The sequence below is a fragment of the Geotrypetes seraphini genome, chromosome 6 (assembly GCF_902459505.1).
Source record: "Geotrypetes seraphini chromosome 6, aGeoSer1.1, whole genome shotgun sequence".
NCBI classification, from domain to species: domain Eukaryota; kingdom Metazoa; phylum Chordata; class Amphibia; order Gymnophiona; family Dermophiidae; genus Geotrypetes; species Geotrypetes seraphini.
The window spans coordinates 228,965,463-228,979,464 of record NC_047089.1 but is presented as its reverse complement, the minus strand read 5'-3'; the positions used below and the strand labels follow the sequence as shown (position 1 = coordinate 228,979,464).

The window sequence follows — 14,002 nt, the reverse complement described above, 5'->3', positions numbered from 1 at the left end:
AAACGAGGACAAAGTTTGTCCCTGTGAGCTCTAATCCCATCCCTACAAGCCTCAAATAGTTATGTTGAAATCATATTATTAATGTATAAAAAGAAACAATATTCTGTGTAACTGTCATTTTATAAATCGCAAATAATATAGAACAAGAATCAACAAAACATCTGTCTCCCCTCCCCCACTATCAAGAAAACTGAACCAGCCAAATTACTACAGAATGCTACACTACATAAAAAAATCATGCTAATAGAATACTTCAGTATGCCAAATCCATAATAGCTGACCAAAAATAATAAACTAAACCAGAATCCCCAAAAGCCACACCTTGCATGTAGTAAACACCAAAGGAATAGATCGATTTTCTCCTAAATTGTGGAAAATAAAGTTCACACGTGGCAAGAATAGTGTTAGGGGGGATACAACTAGGCCAACTGCCCCTGGCCAGAGAGAACTCTAAGCCTTCTGGAAGCTGAAGATGCAGCCTGGTAGAGGACTTTGTGGTCCCCAGTTGTGTCTAACATCAGCTCTGGCAGGATACACATTTCAAATCTGATATATTCTATTAACAAAATAGAAAATATAATATTTTTTTTACCTTTTGTTGTCTCATTTTATTGTTCAAATCATGTTGGTCTCGGGCTCTGGTTCCTGTTTTCTTCTGACTTCGCTTAACTTACTCGCCAGGGTCTCCTGACCATGTGATATTTCTTCTTTCTCCATGTTCACCATCCATCTTCCATCTCTGTGTATGTATTTTTCCTTGTTCAGCATCTCCCTTCTCTGTGTCTCCTATACTTCATTTTCTAGTATTTCCCTTGTGCCCATCTCCCTGCCTTCATCATCATCACCATTCTATATCCCTATAAGGAGGGGAGTCAGAGAGTGCGGCGCACATTCCACCATGTGCACTGCGGGCCCAGGCTGCTAAGCAGGACTGGCAGGTGCGGCAGAAACACTCGGCGGGCTGGATAAATGTTTTCGGCGGGCCACATGTGGCCCGCAGGCCGTAGTTTGAGGACCCCTGGTCAGCATCTCCCTTTTGCATTCCTATTCTCCCTCATGTCTAACCACCTTCTCTCTGTCCATATACCACCCACATGCAACATTCCCCTTTGTGTCCCTGTCCCTATGCTCCCATCCATGCCTCCATCTCCCCTACTTTTGTATATCTCCCTGGTTCCAGCTTCTCCCCTCTCTTACTCCCTTACACAAATGTTTTTCGCCCTCTGTCTTTTCTCCCTCTCTCTGTTATGTTCAGTATTTCACTCCCTCTTCCTTCATCCCCTTGATTCAGCATCTGTCTCTTCCCTTCTCTTTCCTCCTCCCTGTAAGTCCAGCACTTCTTTCCCTTCCCTCAGCACCCCTTCTATGGATTCAACACTTCTCTACCTTCCTTCCAGCTCCCTCTCCCATGGGTCCCAGCTCCCAGGCGTGGGTCTGGCACCTCTTCTTTTCCTCCAGTTCCAGTCCTCCCACCACATGAGTCCAGCAGTTTTCTTTCCTCCATCACCAGCCTCTCCCCCCAACATGGGTCCAACACCTCTCTCCCTTCCCCCCCAGACCATATACAGGACCTCTCTGTCCCTTTTCTTCAGCTCTAGCTCTGGAGCCAGCCAGTACCAATCCCACGGGTCCAGCAGCCCAAGCACCCCCTCCTTCGCAGGTCCAACAACTCCTGCAAACCTTCCTCACATGCTTAAACATTTTGCTATTTCTGTCCCTTCCCTCCACCCCTGCGACCAATATTGCTCCTTTTCTCTCTCCCTCCCCTCCAGCATATCCCCTGCCTTTTCCAATCACCCCTTTCCTATAGCATACAGCTTCATAGATTTCAGCAGCTGTCAGAAGAGAGGTAAAGCCAGAAGGAAATGGCTAAATCATTAGATTTCAGTATGTGAGGATTATCTGTTTATTCCTCACCAAAGCAAAATTTTCTAGAAAAATATTTTCACAAATCACTCACTCTTCCTATGCAAGAAAAATGTTTTATTCAGGAATCGGTATTTCTCAGCAACTATACAAACTCCTGTTTGTTTTTGTTTTTACCTCCCTCCCCCCCAAAAAAAAAAAAAAAAATCAGAATTTCATTCTCTGTCTCTTTCATATCTACTGCTTGAGGCATCTACAAATCAAATAACTTTTAGTCTGTAGGCATGCCCTCCTCTCAGTGTACATGCTCAACACATAGAGAATAACACGGGGACAGAATTTGTCCCCATTACAATCCCCAAGGGAAACCATCCAATGTCATTCTTTAGTGTCTATCTCAACCTGAGTCCTACACCAGCATTCTTTAATGCAAGGCTTGAGGGTCAGTGGCTGGGCCCATTCATACTCTGATTCTTCCCTCTCTCCTTGAAAAATGACACGGGAATGGTTTCCCGTGGTTAACAGTGGGAACGGGGACATTCTGTCCCCGTGTCATTCAGCACATACTTTCAACCAGGACATTTAAAAATTTTAAACAGTCACTATTACTTATTTTTATAACTCCCCAAACTACTATTCTTTAATTTGAGGACGGTTCAAGCGCACCCTGAATTAAGAGTTCTTCCTAGGGACATGTATAACACTGGCTGTATCTTTTAAAGCAATGCCAGCACAGCCAGACTCCACCATATTCCATGACGCTAGCAGAAGGAAAAGTGCCCTGATGAGAATGGACCTTAGATAAGATGACACTTGTTTATTGATGGGACTTTGAAGTCAAAATTTCTCAACTTATACATGAGTATATAAGGTATTCTATTAGAGGCAAAATTCTGACAAAGAAAACAAAGCATGCTCAGTGTGGAAAGCATAACTAAATTGTTTTAGAAGGATTTGATTTTTTGACAAGTTAATGATTCTTAAGAATACAAGGCAAACGGTTCACATTAGTGATTTGAATAAGAGAGCTGCTTTCATTTGAAATTGACCCTCATGCTTAATCTGTTCGTGCACATGGATATAGGTGTGAGAATTTTATTTTAGAGAGTGTGTATATTAAACACTCTGATTTGGTCCTGACTTGCCTTTTACCTGGATGCGCTGCAGTACCTGCTTCTCTCATTACACTGGTAACTTCTGCTAGCTTATTGGGGGCAGTATTGAGTAGGCTGAAGACCCTGAAGATCATTTTCAAAAGGGAAGGTGCCTGGGTAGTCTGCCTTTTGAAAATTGCCTACTAGCTCTGCGTGAACAAAGTGCCCATATGTTTAATTATTTTTTATTGGGGGAAAAAATCCACACAGATTCACATCAGATTACAAATTGTTTTGTTTTTTCACCATTCTCCCCAGAACAGTAAATCCCCTCCATTCATCCCCTCCAAGTCTCTAACCACAGAGATTCGTAATAATTCAAACATAACCCAGACAAAGCGCCCATATATTTTGCATCTTCTATTTCTGCAGGCAGCAGAAATGTGGCAAAACAATGTACATGGCTTTCAAAATCGAAATAGCATGTTTTTTTTTTCCTCCGGACCTAAAGCCTTCCCAGAAACATGCCTCTTTAATTCAGCTGAAAGCTTACACATACTTCTAGTCTTTGACAGTTGTCCTATTTGTCCTTGGGATTAGAGGCAGGAAGCTTTAAGATGACTACCATATTTTACACATTTTAGTCAGGACTTGGGGAGATTTCAAACTCAGAATCACAAGTATCACTTGTTTTAGAGAGAGAGGAAATTCTATCTGCTGCATGAATGATCTGTTTAGCTTGTTATTGCTATACTTTGCTTTCTATGGTAATATAATGTAAGTATAATATTTTCAATATTAGTGTAGGCCTCAGTTTATAAGATATACTTTCTCTCCCAGACCCCTCTAGTTCCTAGGTAAGCGTGTTAAAGGTAGAGTGAAATATTCATAGTGCCTTCTGACCATGTCTTCATCAAGCCATAAACTCAGTATTGCAAGGCTCAGAAGATATGATCCTAAATTTCTAGCTTCTCAGGATACTACCATACAAGTAAATTATATGGGAACTGGTCAGACAGTCTGCACAGCTAAAGCAAATTTTATTATGATGATTCCTCACGAAAGGTTTGTAATTCAGTTCCTTGCAATCCTACAGGTAAAGCTGTGATGGCTCCCAATCTTGATTCTTTTGGACGGGATCGGGCACTTTATCAGGAGAATGCAAAGACAAGGCGAATTGCAGAAAGGGAGGCTAGAAGGTACATCTCACACTCAGTTGTTCTGTTTGTTCTGGCTTTATTGAAAAATGGCAGTACTGAATTAGCTTTGTCGTCTCATTGGTGTGTAGGGCTCGCCGCAGACAACGTAGAGAACAAACTGGGAAAATGTCTGATCATCTAGAAGGTCTTTCTAGTGATGATGAAGAAACTTCAACAGATATTACTAATTTTAACACGGAACGAGGTCAGAAAGAAATTCATTCAGATGTGTGTAATAAAATTTAAATTTAAGGTAGATTGGGGTTTGCTCACAATGTTTCCATCACTTTATATTTTCTTTATATCTGTATGAGCTTTTGGGGGGAAACAAGCAAGTAGATCATTTAGACATTCAAGATAATGGATCCATACTAAGCGCAAATGTAATTTATGAAATTTATGAAATATCCAAAGGAGTACCTGGTTTATGCCTATTTTATAAAGATAATTAATTAAACTAACCCAGTAAACTAAACAAACAGCTAACAATTTTCAATCATTTATCACAAATTCTTAGAAAAAAAATTATAAGAGAGGACCTTCATAAATAAGGGGGAATAGCAACTGACATTAAATTTCACCCAAAGAGAGCTCCACCATGAGGTTTAATCACCAGTGCCTAAAAGACAATTCTTAGTCTCTTATTCACTTATAGAGATAAATGTTTGCTCTGAAATCCTCCAAGCGCGCACACACATTCTCTTTCTGTCTGTCTGTCTCTCTCTCTCTTTATATATATATATATATATATATATATATATATATATATATATATATATATCTTACAAAAATTTGCGGGAGCCAGTCTCTCTCTCTCCCTCTTTTTATCTCTCTCTCTGTCTCTGTCTTTATCTCTCTCTCTCTTTATATATATACCGTATTTTCACGCAAATAACACGCACCCGTATAAAACGCGCACACGTGTATAGCGCGCAGAAATCACGATGATAAGCACAAAAACTTTGGTATAACGCGCTCACGATTATACCGCGCATGCTGCCCGACTCTCCGTTCACCCCCCTGACTTCCGTGCACTGCCCCGCCTCTCCGTGCGCTGTCCCGACTCTCCGTTCACCCCCCCCCTGACTTCCGTGCACTGCCCCGACTTTCCGTGCGCTGTCCCGACTCTCCGTTCACCCCCCCCCTGACTTCCGTGCACTGCCCTGACTTTCCGTGCGCTGTCCCGACTCTCCGTTCACCCCCCCTGACTTCCGTGCACTGTCCCCCCTTGAAGGTCTGTCCCCATCCTGAAAGCCTGATGCCCCCCCCCCCGACGTCCGATACATCCCTCCCCCCGAAGGACCGCCGATTCCCCAACAATATCGGGCCAGGAGGGAGCACAAATCCTCCTGGCCACGGCGACCCCCTAACCCCACCCCGCACTACATTACGGGCAGGAGGGATCCCAGGCCCTCCTGCCCTCGACGCAAACTCCCCTCCCCCCAACGACCGCCCCCCCAGCCGACCCGCGACCACCCTGGCGACCCCCACGACCCCCCCACCCCCCTTCCCCGTACCTTTGGTAGTTGGGCCAGAAGGGAGCCCAAACCCTCCTGGCCACGGCGACCCCCTAACCCCACCCCGCACTACATTACGGGCAGGAGGGATCCCAGGCCCTCCTGCCCTCGACGCAAACCCCCCTCCCCCCCAACGACCGCCCCCCCCAAGAACCTCCGACCGCCCCCCCAGCCGACCCGCGACCCCCCTGGCGACCCCCACGACCCCCCCGACCCCCCCCCCCCCCTTCCCCGTACCTTTGGTAGTTGGCCGGACAGACGGGAGCCAAACCCGCCTGTCCGGCAGGCAGCCAACGAAGGAATGAGGCCGGATTGGCCCATCCATCCTAAAGCTCCGCCTACTGGTGGGGCCTAAGGCGCGTGGGCCAATCAGAATAGGCCCTGGAGCCTTAGGTCCCACCTGGGGGCGCGGCCTGAGGCACATGGTCGGGTTGGGCCCATGTGCCTCAGGCCGCGCCCCCAGGTGGGACCTAAGGCTCCAGGGCCTATTCTGATTGGCCCACGCGCCTTAGGCCCCACCAGTAGGCGGAGCTTTAGGATGGATGGGCCAATCAGGCCTCATTCCTTCGTTGGCTGCCTGCCGGACAGGCGGGTTTGGCTCCCGTCTGTCCGGCCAACTACCAAAGGTACGGGGAAGGGGGGTGGGGGGGTCGTGGGGGTCGCCAGGGGGATCGCGGGTCGGCTGGGGGGCGGTCGGAGGTTCTTGGGGGGGGACGGTCGTTGGGGGGGAGGGGGGTTTGCGTCGAGGGCAGGAGGGCCTGGGATCCCTCCTGCCCGTAATGTAGTGCGGGGTGGGGTTAGGGGGTCGCCGTGGCCAGGAGGGTTTGGGCTCCCTTCTGGCCCGATATTGTCGGGAAGTCGGCGGTCCTTCGGGGTGGGGGTGCGAGTGGTCCTGCCGGGGGGGGGGGATGTATCGGACGTCGGGGAGTCGGCCGGGCAAGAGGGCTTGGGCTCCCTCTTGCTCCGATCGTGGATGCGGGTGCGGGTGGGAGCGCGTGCGAGCGGTCGTTCGGGGTGGGGGTGCGAGTGGTCCTGCCGGGGGGGGGGATGTATCGGACGTCGGGGAGTCGGCCGGGCAAGAGGGCTTGGGCTCCCTCTTGCTCCGATCGTGGATGCGGGTGCGGGTGGGAGCGCGTGCGAGTGGTCGTTCGGGGTGGGGGTGCGAGTGGTCCTGCTGGGAGGGTGAATCGGGCGTCGGGCGGGGTGGGAACTATGTTTTAAAACTTTTGTATACCGCGCTCACGCATATAACGCGCGAGGGGTATGCGCGGTAGGTAAAAACGCGTATAAAGCGCGCGTTATATGCGTGAAAATACGGTATATATATATATATTTATCACAAGAATTCGCGGGAGCCAGTAAGGAAACCGGTCAGCGCCAAATCGTGCTGCTGAAATGGACTAAGTGGATCCATGCAGCTGGTTAGCAGCAGGGCAGGAGTTCAGAAAGTTTGCTCCTGCCCGCTGCACCTCCACCAAATCAGCAGAGGTAGGAAGATAGGGCAGGGAAGAAGAGGGGGGCAGAGCCTGGCTGTGGCAGCCTTAAAAAATTCTGGGAGGGGGCATTGACCCGAATATAAACTGGGACCCCCATTATCAAATTTTAATAAGACTATAAACTATGTATCTTTTCCTGGTATGTATTCCAGAGTTCCCCTCCACCTGAATGCATAAAAGTCCATCAACTTTGAGCCAAAGCTGCCTCAGTCACAATCTCAAATCCACTTCTATTACAGATATTTGCAAAGCAGCCACATGGGCTTCAACACATGCCTTCCCTAAGCATTATTGCCTATATCAGAGGTGCCCACACTTTTTGGGCTTGCGAGCTACTTTTGAAATGACCAAGTCAAAATGATCTACCAACAATAAAATTTTTAAAAACACAAAGCACACTGTACGCAGAGAAAATGTTAATTATCATTTATATTCTGGGTTTTTTTCAAAGAGATCAAGGCAGATGACTTTATGCATTGTCACTTCAGTAACAACTATACAAAAATAGACAAATATATCCCCTCCCTTTTTACTAAACCACGATAGCGGTTTTTAGTGCAGGGAGCTGCGCTGAATGCCCTGCACTGCTCTCGATGGTCATAGGCTCCCTGCGCTAAAAACTGCTATTGTGGCTTAGTAAAAGGGGGCCCATAGTGCAAAATATAGACAGCAGATATAAATTCTCAAAGCAGACACTTTGATCACTAAATTGAAAATAAAATAATTTTTCCTACCTTTGTTGTCTGGTTATTATTCAAATGTTGGTCCCAGGCTCTGGTTGTCTTCTGATAACTTGCTTGCCAGGGTCTCCTTCTTTCTTCGTGCTAACCATCCATCTTCCATCTCTGTCTTCCCCTTCCATTTCCCTTCCCTCCCCTGGAAGTCTGGCATCTTTCCTTTTTTTTGTCTCCATCCACAGATCCACCTTCTCTCAACTACCCTTTCATCCAGCATCTCTCCCTCCTTCCCCACCACCCCAGGGTCCACCATCTCTCCCTTTCTTTTCCCAACTACCCTCCTATCCAGTATCACCATCCCATCCAGTATCACCATCCCTTGTGTCCAACTTCTCTCCCTTTCTGTTCCTTCCATCCCTATACACAGCTGAAAGCAGTGCAACATGCAGAAAGTGAAAAACTATCTAAACTTCACTTTCTGCATGTTACACTGCTTTCAGCTATGTATAGCTGAAATTATCAGAAGCAATTAAGGAAAGATTTATAAAGTATAACAAGTTTTACCTCATGCAAAGTTGTAATTTCTTTAATAAGAAATTAACAATTTTTTCTGCGGCCCTCCAAGTACCTACAAATCCAAAATGTGGCCCTGCAAAGGGTTTGAGTTTGAGACCGCTGTTCTATAGTATATAATGCTTTTGCAGTATAACATGACTGAATAATTCTTAATTCTTGTGGTATGTATTTTTTCATGCATTTTTTTTTTTTTTTAGATCGAATATTGAAAGAGTCCAGCAAAGTATTTGAGGATGCCTTGGAAAATTTCCACTCGATTGACTGCATTAAGTCCCAGTTTGAAACTTGGCGTTCAATGTATTATGAGTCCTATAAAGATGCCTACATTAGTCTTTGTTTGCCCAAGCTTCTGAATCCTTTGGTAAGGTTACAACTCCTAACCTGGACTCCGCTGGAGGTAGGTGTCTAGCTTTAGCATAATGACTAGGTAAAAAGAGGGGGTTATAATAGAACCCATGACAGTGAAACAAGGGTGCTCATATACAATCTGGTTAAATCCACTGTTTAATGGACATTGAGAATTTCCATCAATGTCCATTGCAAAGATTACACTTGTTTCAAAATATGGCAGCACTCACAAAGAGTGGCGGGTCCACAGGCCAACAATTCACATGATAATGTACATGGGATTATAAAACTATAAAGTCATTACTTGTATTTAACAAATATAAAAATATTATAAAAAAATTCATAAACATCTATTCAAAAACCTGACATGTTTTGGCAAATGCCTGCATCAGGGATACATAGCAATAAAATGGAATAAAATAATTCCATAGGACAAGGCTAAAGAAGAAAGCATCAATTATCACAAGAAGTCTTCAAGGTATCATTTCACATATGTTTTTACTAAGGACCTCAACTATGCCACTTGGGGCTCAAATAATTTCATAGGCACCAAGCTTTATGCACCAGCCTCTTCAGTAGTCCATTCAAAGTTACCTTATGCATCTCTCAAATTAAAACTTATCATTTTTTTGTATTTGGCTCAGCTAGGAGATTAGCAATCCATTCGGCCAGGGGAGCAGTTTATCCAACATGCCACTTGTTTCGCCACAAGGCTTTACCAAGGAATACCCCTGGAAAACACAAATACTTCTATATCAAGAAGCAGACTCTACTATTATTAAATTCCTCCTCTCAATATAACACGCTTAATATGATACCTTTTCTTGCCCCACACATTTATTCCCAGGATTATGGGAGAACATAAGAATTGCCGCTGCTGGGTCAGACCAGCAGTCCATCGTGCCCAGCAGTCCTCTCACGCAGCGGTCTCCATGTCAAAGACCAATGCCCTAACTGAGACTAGCCTTACCTGCATACGTTCCGGTTTAGCAGGAACTTGTCTAACTTTGTCTTGAATCCCTGGAGGATGCTCTCCCCCCATAACAGCCTCAGGAAGAGCATTCCAGCTTTCCACCACTCTCTGGGTGAAGAAGAACTTCCTTACATTTGTACGGAATCTATCCCCTTTTAACTTTAGAGAGTGTCCTCTGTTTCTCTCCACCTTGGAGAGAGTGAACAACCTGTCTTTATCTACTAAGTTTATTCCCTTCATTATCTTGAATATTCTATCATGTCCCCTCTCAGTCTCCTCTTTTCAAGGGAGAAGAGGCCCAGTTTCTCTAATCTCTCGCTGTACGGCAACTCCTCCAGCCCCTTAACCATTTTAATCGCACTTCTCTGAACCCTTTCGAGTAGTACCATGTCCTTCTTCATGTACGGCGACCAGTGCTGGACGCAGTATTCCAGGTGAGGGCGTACCATGGCCTGGTACAGCGGCATGGTAACCTCTGCTCTGTTCGTGATCCCCTTCTTTATCATTCCTAGCATTCTGTTGCCCTTTTTGCCGCCGCCACACATTGCGCAGGAGGCTTCATCAACTTGTCGACCAGTACTCCCAAGTCTCTTTTCTGGGAGGTCTCTCCAAGTCCAGCACCGGACATCCTGTAGGCGTGTATAAGATTTTTGTTACCAACATGTATCCCGATTTTAGGCAGCTGTAGGCATCCTACAGCTGTCTATTTAGCCAAGCGGGACGCACGTTTTTTAAAAAAAATGCTCCCCAGGCAGGCCGCCTATATTGAAGGCATTTCTGGGAGCCTAGGGAGGCCTGCAAGACTGCCTAAGCTCACCTAAGGGCCTTAGGCGAACCTAGGCGGCCCTACGCATCTCCCTAGTAGAGGGAGAGATGCTTACAATGCTGGCCTACATTGTAAGTAGATGCGGGCGCTATACTTATTGGGCAAGGGATCTCCATGCTGTGATAAGCATAGCGGCTGCGGCCGCCTGTCCCGTCCCCCCCAATCACCGGCAGGAGGGTGCCCAACCCCTCCTGCCAGAAGGCCACCCATCCAACATCCCGATTGCCGGCAGGAGGGTGCTCAATCCCTCCTGCCGGAAGGCAACCCACCTGACACCCTCGATCTCTGGCAGGAGGGTGCCCAACTCCTCCTGCCAGAGGACGCCATCCTCTGGACCCCCGCGCTAACACCCCCCCTGATGACCCCCCTAACTTCCCCCCCCCCACTAACCAATAATTGTTGGCTAGCCAGACTGGTCTTGCTGCCGGCAGGCCTGCCTCGTCGAAATGAGGTGGGCCCGTCTCTTCCCGGCCCATCCCTGCTAAGCCTAAGGGGCCGGGAAGGGGTGGGCCCACCTTATTTCGATGATGCGGGTCTGTGGCAGCAAGACCCGTCCGTCTGTCCAACAATTAGAGGTTAGTTGTTGGGGGGATCATCGGGGGGTATTAGGGGGGGTCCTACGGCAGGAGGGGTTGGGCACCCTTCTGTCGGCAATCGGGGGTGTTGGGTGGGCGGCGTTCTGGCAGGAGAGGTTGGGTACCCTCCTGCAGGCGATCGGGGGGGACAGACAGCTGCGGCCGCTATACCTATCGCTGCAGGGAGATACCTTGCTGCGAAAAGTGCAGCAGCCGTGTCTACTCTAACCCGATTCTGTAACCAGCGTCTGTAACATGGACACTGGTTAAAGAATCGGGTTTAGTGTAGGCCCGATTCTGTATAGGACACCCCTTCCAGGCATCCTATACAGAATATGGGGCTGAGAGTGTCCCCGTCCCCCATCTGGCTGGGGGACATAATCCACTTGTTTAGATTGATCTGGGAGGACTAAATAAATTGAAATTTTAATTTTACCTTAGAAGGAGAAAGAGCAAAAGAGAAAATATAGATAGGACAGTAAGAGATGTCAGGATAAGGTAAAACAGAAAATATGAGGAAGACTGATATAACCCTGGGGTGCTCTTTGCATGTTTCGCTTGAATGAAATATTCTTGTTGATGTTCTGATATTTTTTGTGCCAGTATTTGACCACACATCAAGGTGCTGTCTCAAAAATGTATTTCGGGCATGATAGTTAAAAAAATAATATTTATACGATTTTTTTGATTAAAATATTTGAAAGTTGGGTGGGGGATATAAATTTATGTATTTATGATAATATTATAAGAAAATTCAAGTGATGTATTTAAGTTTTAACTGATATATTATTGTGCACTTGATGTAAGATGGAAAAATGAATAAAGAACTTGGGAAAAAAAAATATTTTAAAAGGCGATCAGCCTTATTACTTTAAGCAGAAATTTCCCAGTGAAAATATTTTTTAATGGATTTCTTTCATCATTTCCAATTATTACAATAGTCCTGAGACAAAAAGGTCCCCCGAAACTGTATAAAATGCTTGACATTTGAGGAAGTGTTTTTTTTCTTACAATTTTTTATTATGGGGAAAGTTAATCATTCATTACAGAAATCTGTTAACGGTCCCCAGACTTTTTGAAATTTACTCACATAGCCTTTTTATGTTGCAATGGTGAGTTCCATTTTGTATATATGGCATACAGAATTCCACCATGATAAGATATTTGATTAAAGGGGAATGGGGTGGGATTTTATTTCTGATTATTACATACTATATCAATACTTGAATGAATTTACAATATAGTTGATTTTATGTATTATTGAATGGGAGGGAGGGAGGGGTGGGGGAATAATATATTCAATCAGAATTATATAAATTTAAATTTCTTGCATAATATTATAACTTTATATAATATTAATTTTCTAAAGAAATGTTAATTTAAGGTTAATATGTGAGTTAATCAAGTGTGTATATTCTAGTTTCTAATAAGTTTATTTGAAACACTTGTTGTAACATAAGAAAATGAATAAAGATTTATAAAACAATTTTTTATTAGATGTGCTGCTGATTAGGCCAGTTCATTACTTTTACAGTCACGTTTAAATAAGAGCATCAACAAGCCATAGAAGTGCCTCTTAACATACTTTTCAGGTTGACTATAATATGTTTGTAAAATTTTCTGCAAAATATTTTTGTAGGCCAAATGTCCCGACTTTGAAAGTATGTTGTGGTTTGAATCATTGCTGTTTTATGGCGGTGAAGACAAGGAACAGGATAAGTCTGATGTGGACATCGCATTGTTACCAACCATTGTAGAAAAAGTGATTCTGCCTAAATTCACAGGTATGTTGGATTATTGCTGCCTTGTTATGCTCTCTTGCTGTAGCTTGCATCTGAAGACATTTTAGCTTTTTGTTTTTTAAGAGACTGTTTCCTTAAAGATCTGATGAGATTTCTCTCTTCCTTCCTTCACGTTACACTTATGGAGTTAGAGGGAATCACAGTTGTAATACTATTCATATGTTACCACTTCACTGGAGGGCAATATTTGTACAGTAAAATGTTAGAGGTTTGAAGGGAGACATGGACACATACAAGAAACTGTATTTGAAGGCCCTTTCTTAGCTCTGCACTCTGTCAGACTTCTCTTTGATTCAGAAGGAACTGTATAAATAAGGGTATATGGCTATGTATTGAGGTCTACTTTAAAATAGAAAAGGGCTTTAGAATATTTTTAGGAAAGTACAGTAGACTGTTAACCAGAACTCAAGCAACCAGCAAAAAAAAAAAATACTGTACTGTATTTACCCATATATAGGCCGCCCCTTTGTATGCCTATTCTTGTTTTAAAAATCCTAGATAAACTACCCCATTAGATAAGCTGCGGCACTAATGGAGTCCACTGTACCTTTTAAAATACCGTAGTTCCCTCACTGGATAGCTGCCTCCTCCAATATCACAGCCAGCAGTGCAGGGCAGGAGCAATCTTTTCGGTATCCAGCCTGGCCCCATGCTGCTTCCTCAATGCTTGCCATCAGTTCTTGTGGGACCCGTGAGAACTGACGGCAGGCATTGAGGAAGCAACGTGGGGCCAGGCTGGATGCTGAAAAGATCGCTCCTGCCCTGCACAGCTGGCCACGACATTGGAGAAAGCAGCCATCCAGTGAGGGAGCTACGGTATTTTAAAAGGTACGGGGGACTCCAGTAGCGCTGCGACTGATCTACTAGTGGGGCAGCTTATCTACAATGTCTTTAGATAGGCCGCCCCATATAAGGAAGCCGCACCAATTGCATCAGTTTGTAAAACCCATCTTTAAACCGTGGCCTATACATGGGGAAATACAGTAATACTTTAAATAAAACTGAAAATAAAATCAATTTTTGGCAGAAATTTAAGTGTAAACTTGGCATGCC

The 14,002-nt window shown here is 45.0% G+C and overlaps 1 protein-coding gene across 1 annotated transcript in view; it reads left to right on the top strand.

The window, feature by feature from the left end:
* The window catches only part of PAXBP1 (PAX3 and PAX7 binding protein 1), a 129,609-nt gene that overhangs the window by 79,164 nt on the left and 36,443 nt on the right, over positions 1 to 14,002 (top strand). Inside the window, exons 9-12 of the mRNA XM_033950574.1 lie at positions 4,057 to 4,159; positions 4,249 to 4,364; positions 8,623 to 8,822; positions 12,787 to 12,931. Of these exons, the coding sequence (XP_033806465.1) occupies positions 4,057 to 4,159; positions 4,249 to 4,364; positions 8,623 to 8,822; positions 12,787 to 12,931 (564 nt within the window). The remainder of the gene's footprint in view (positions 1 to 4,056; positions 4,160 to 4,248; positions 4,365 to 8,622; positions 8,823 to 12,786; positions 12,932 to 14,002) is intronic.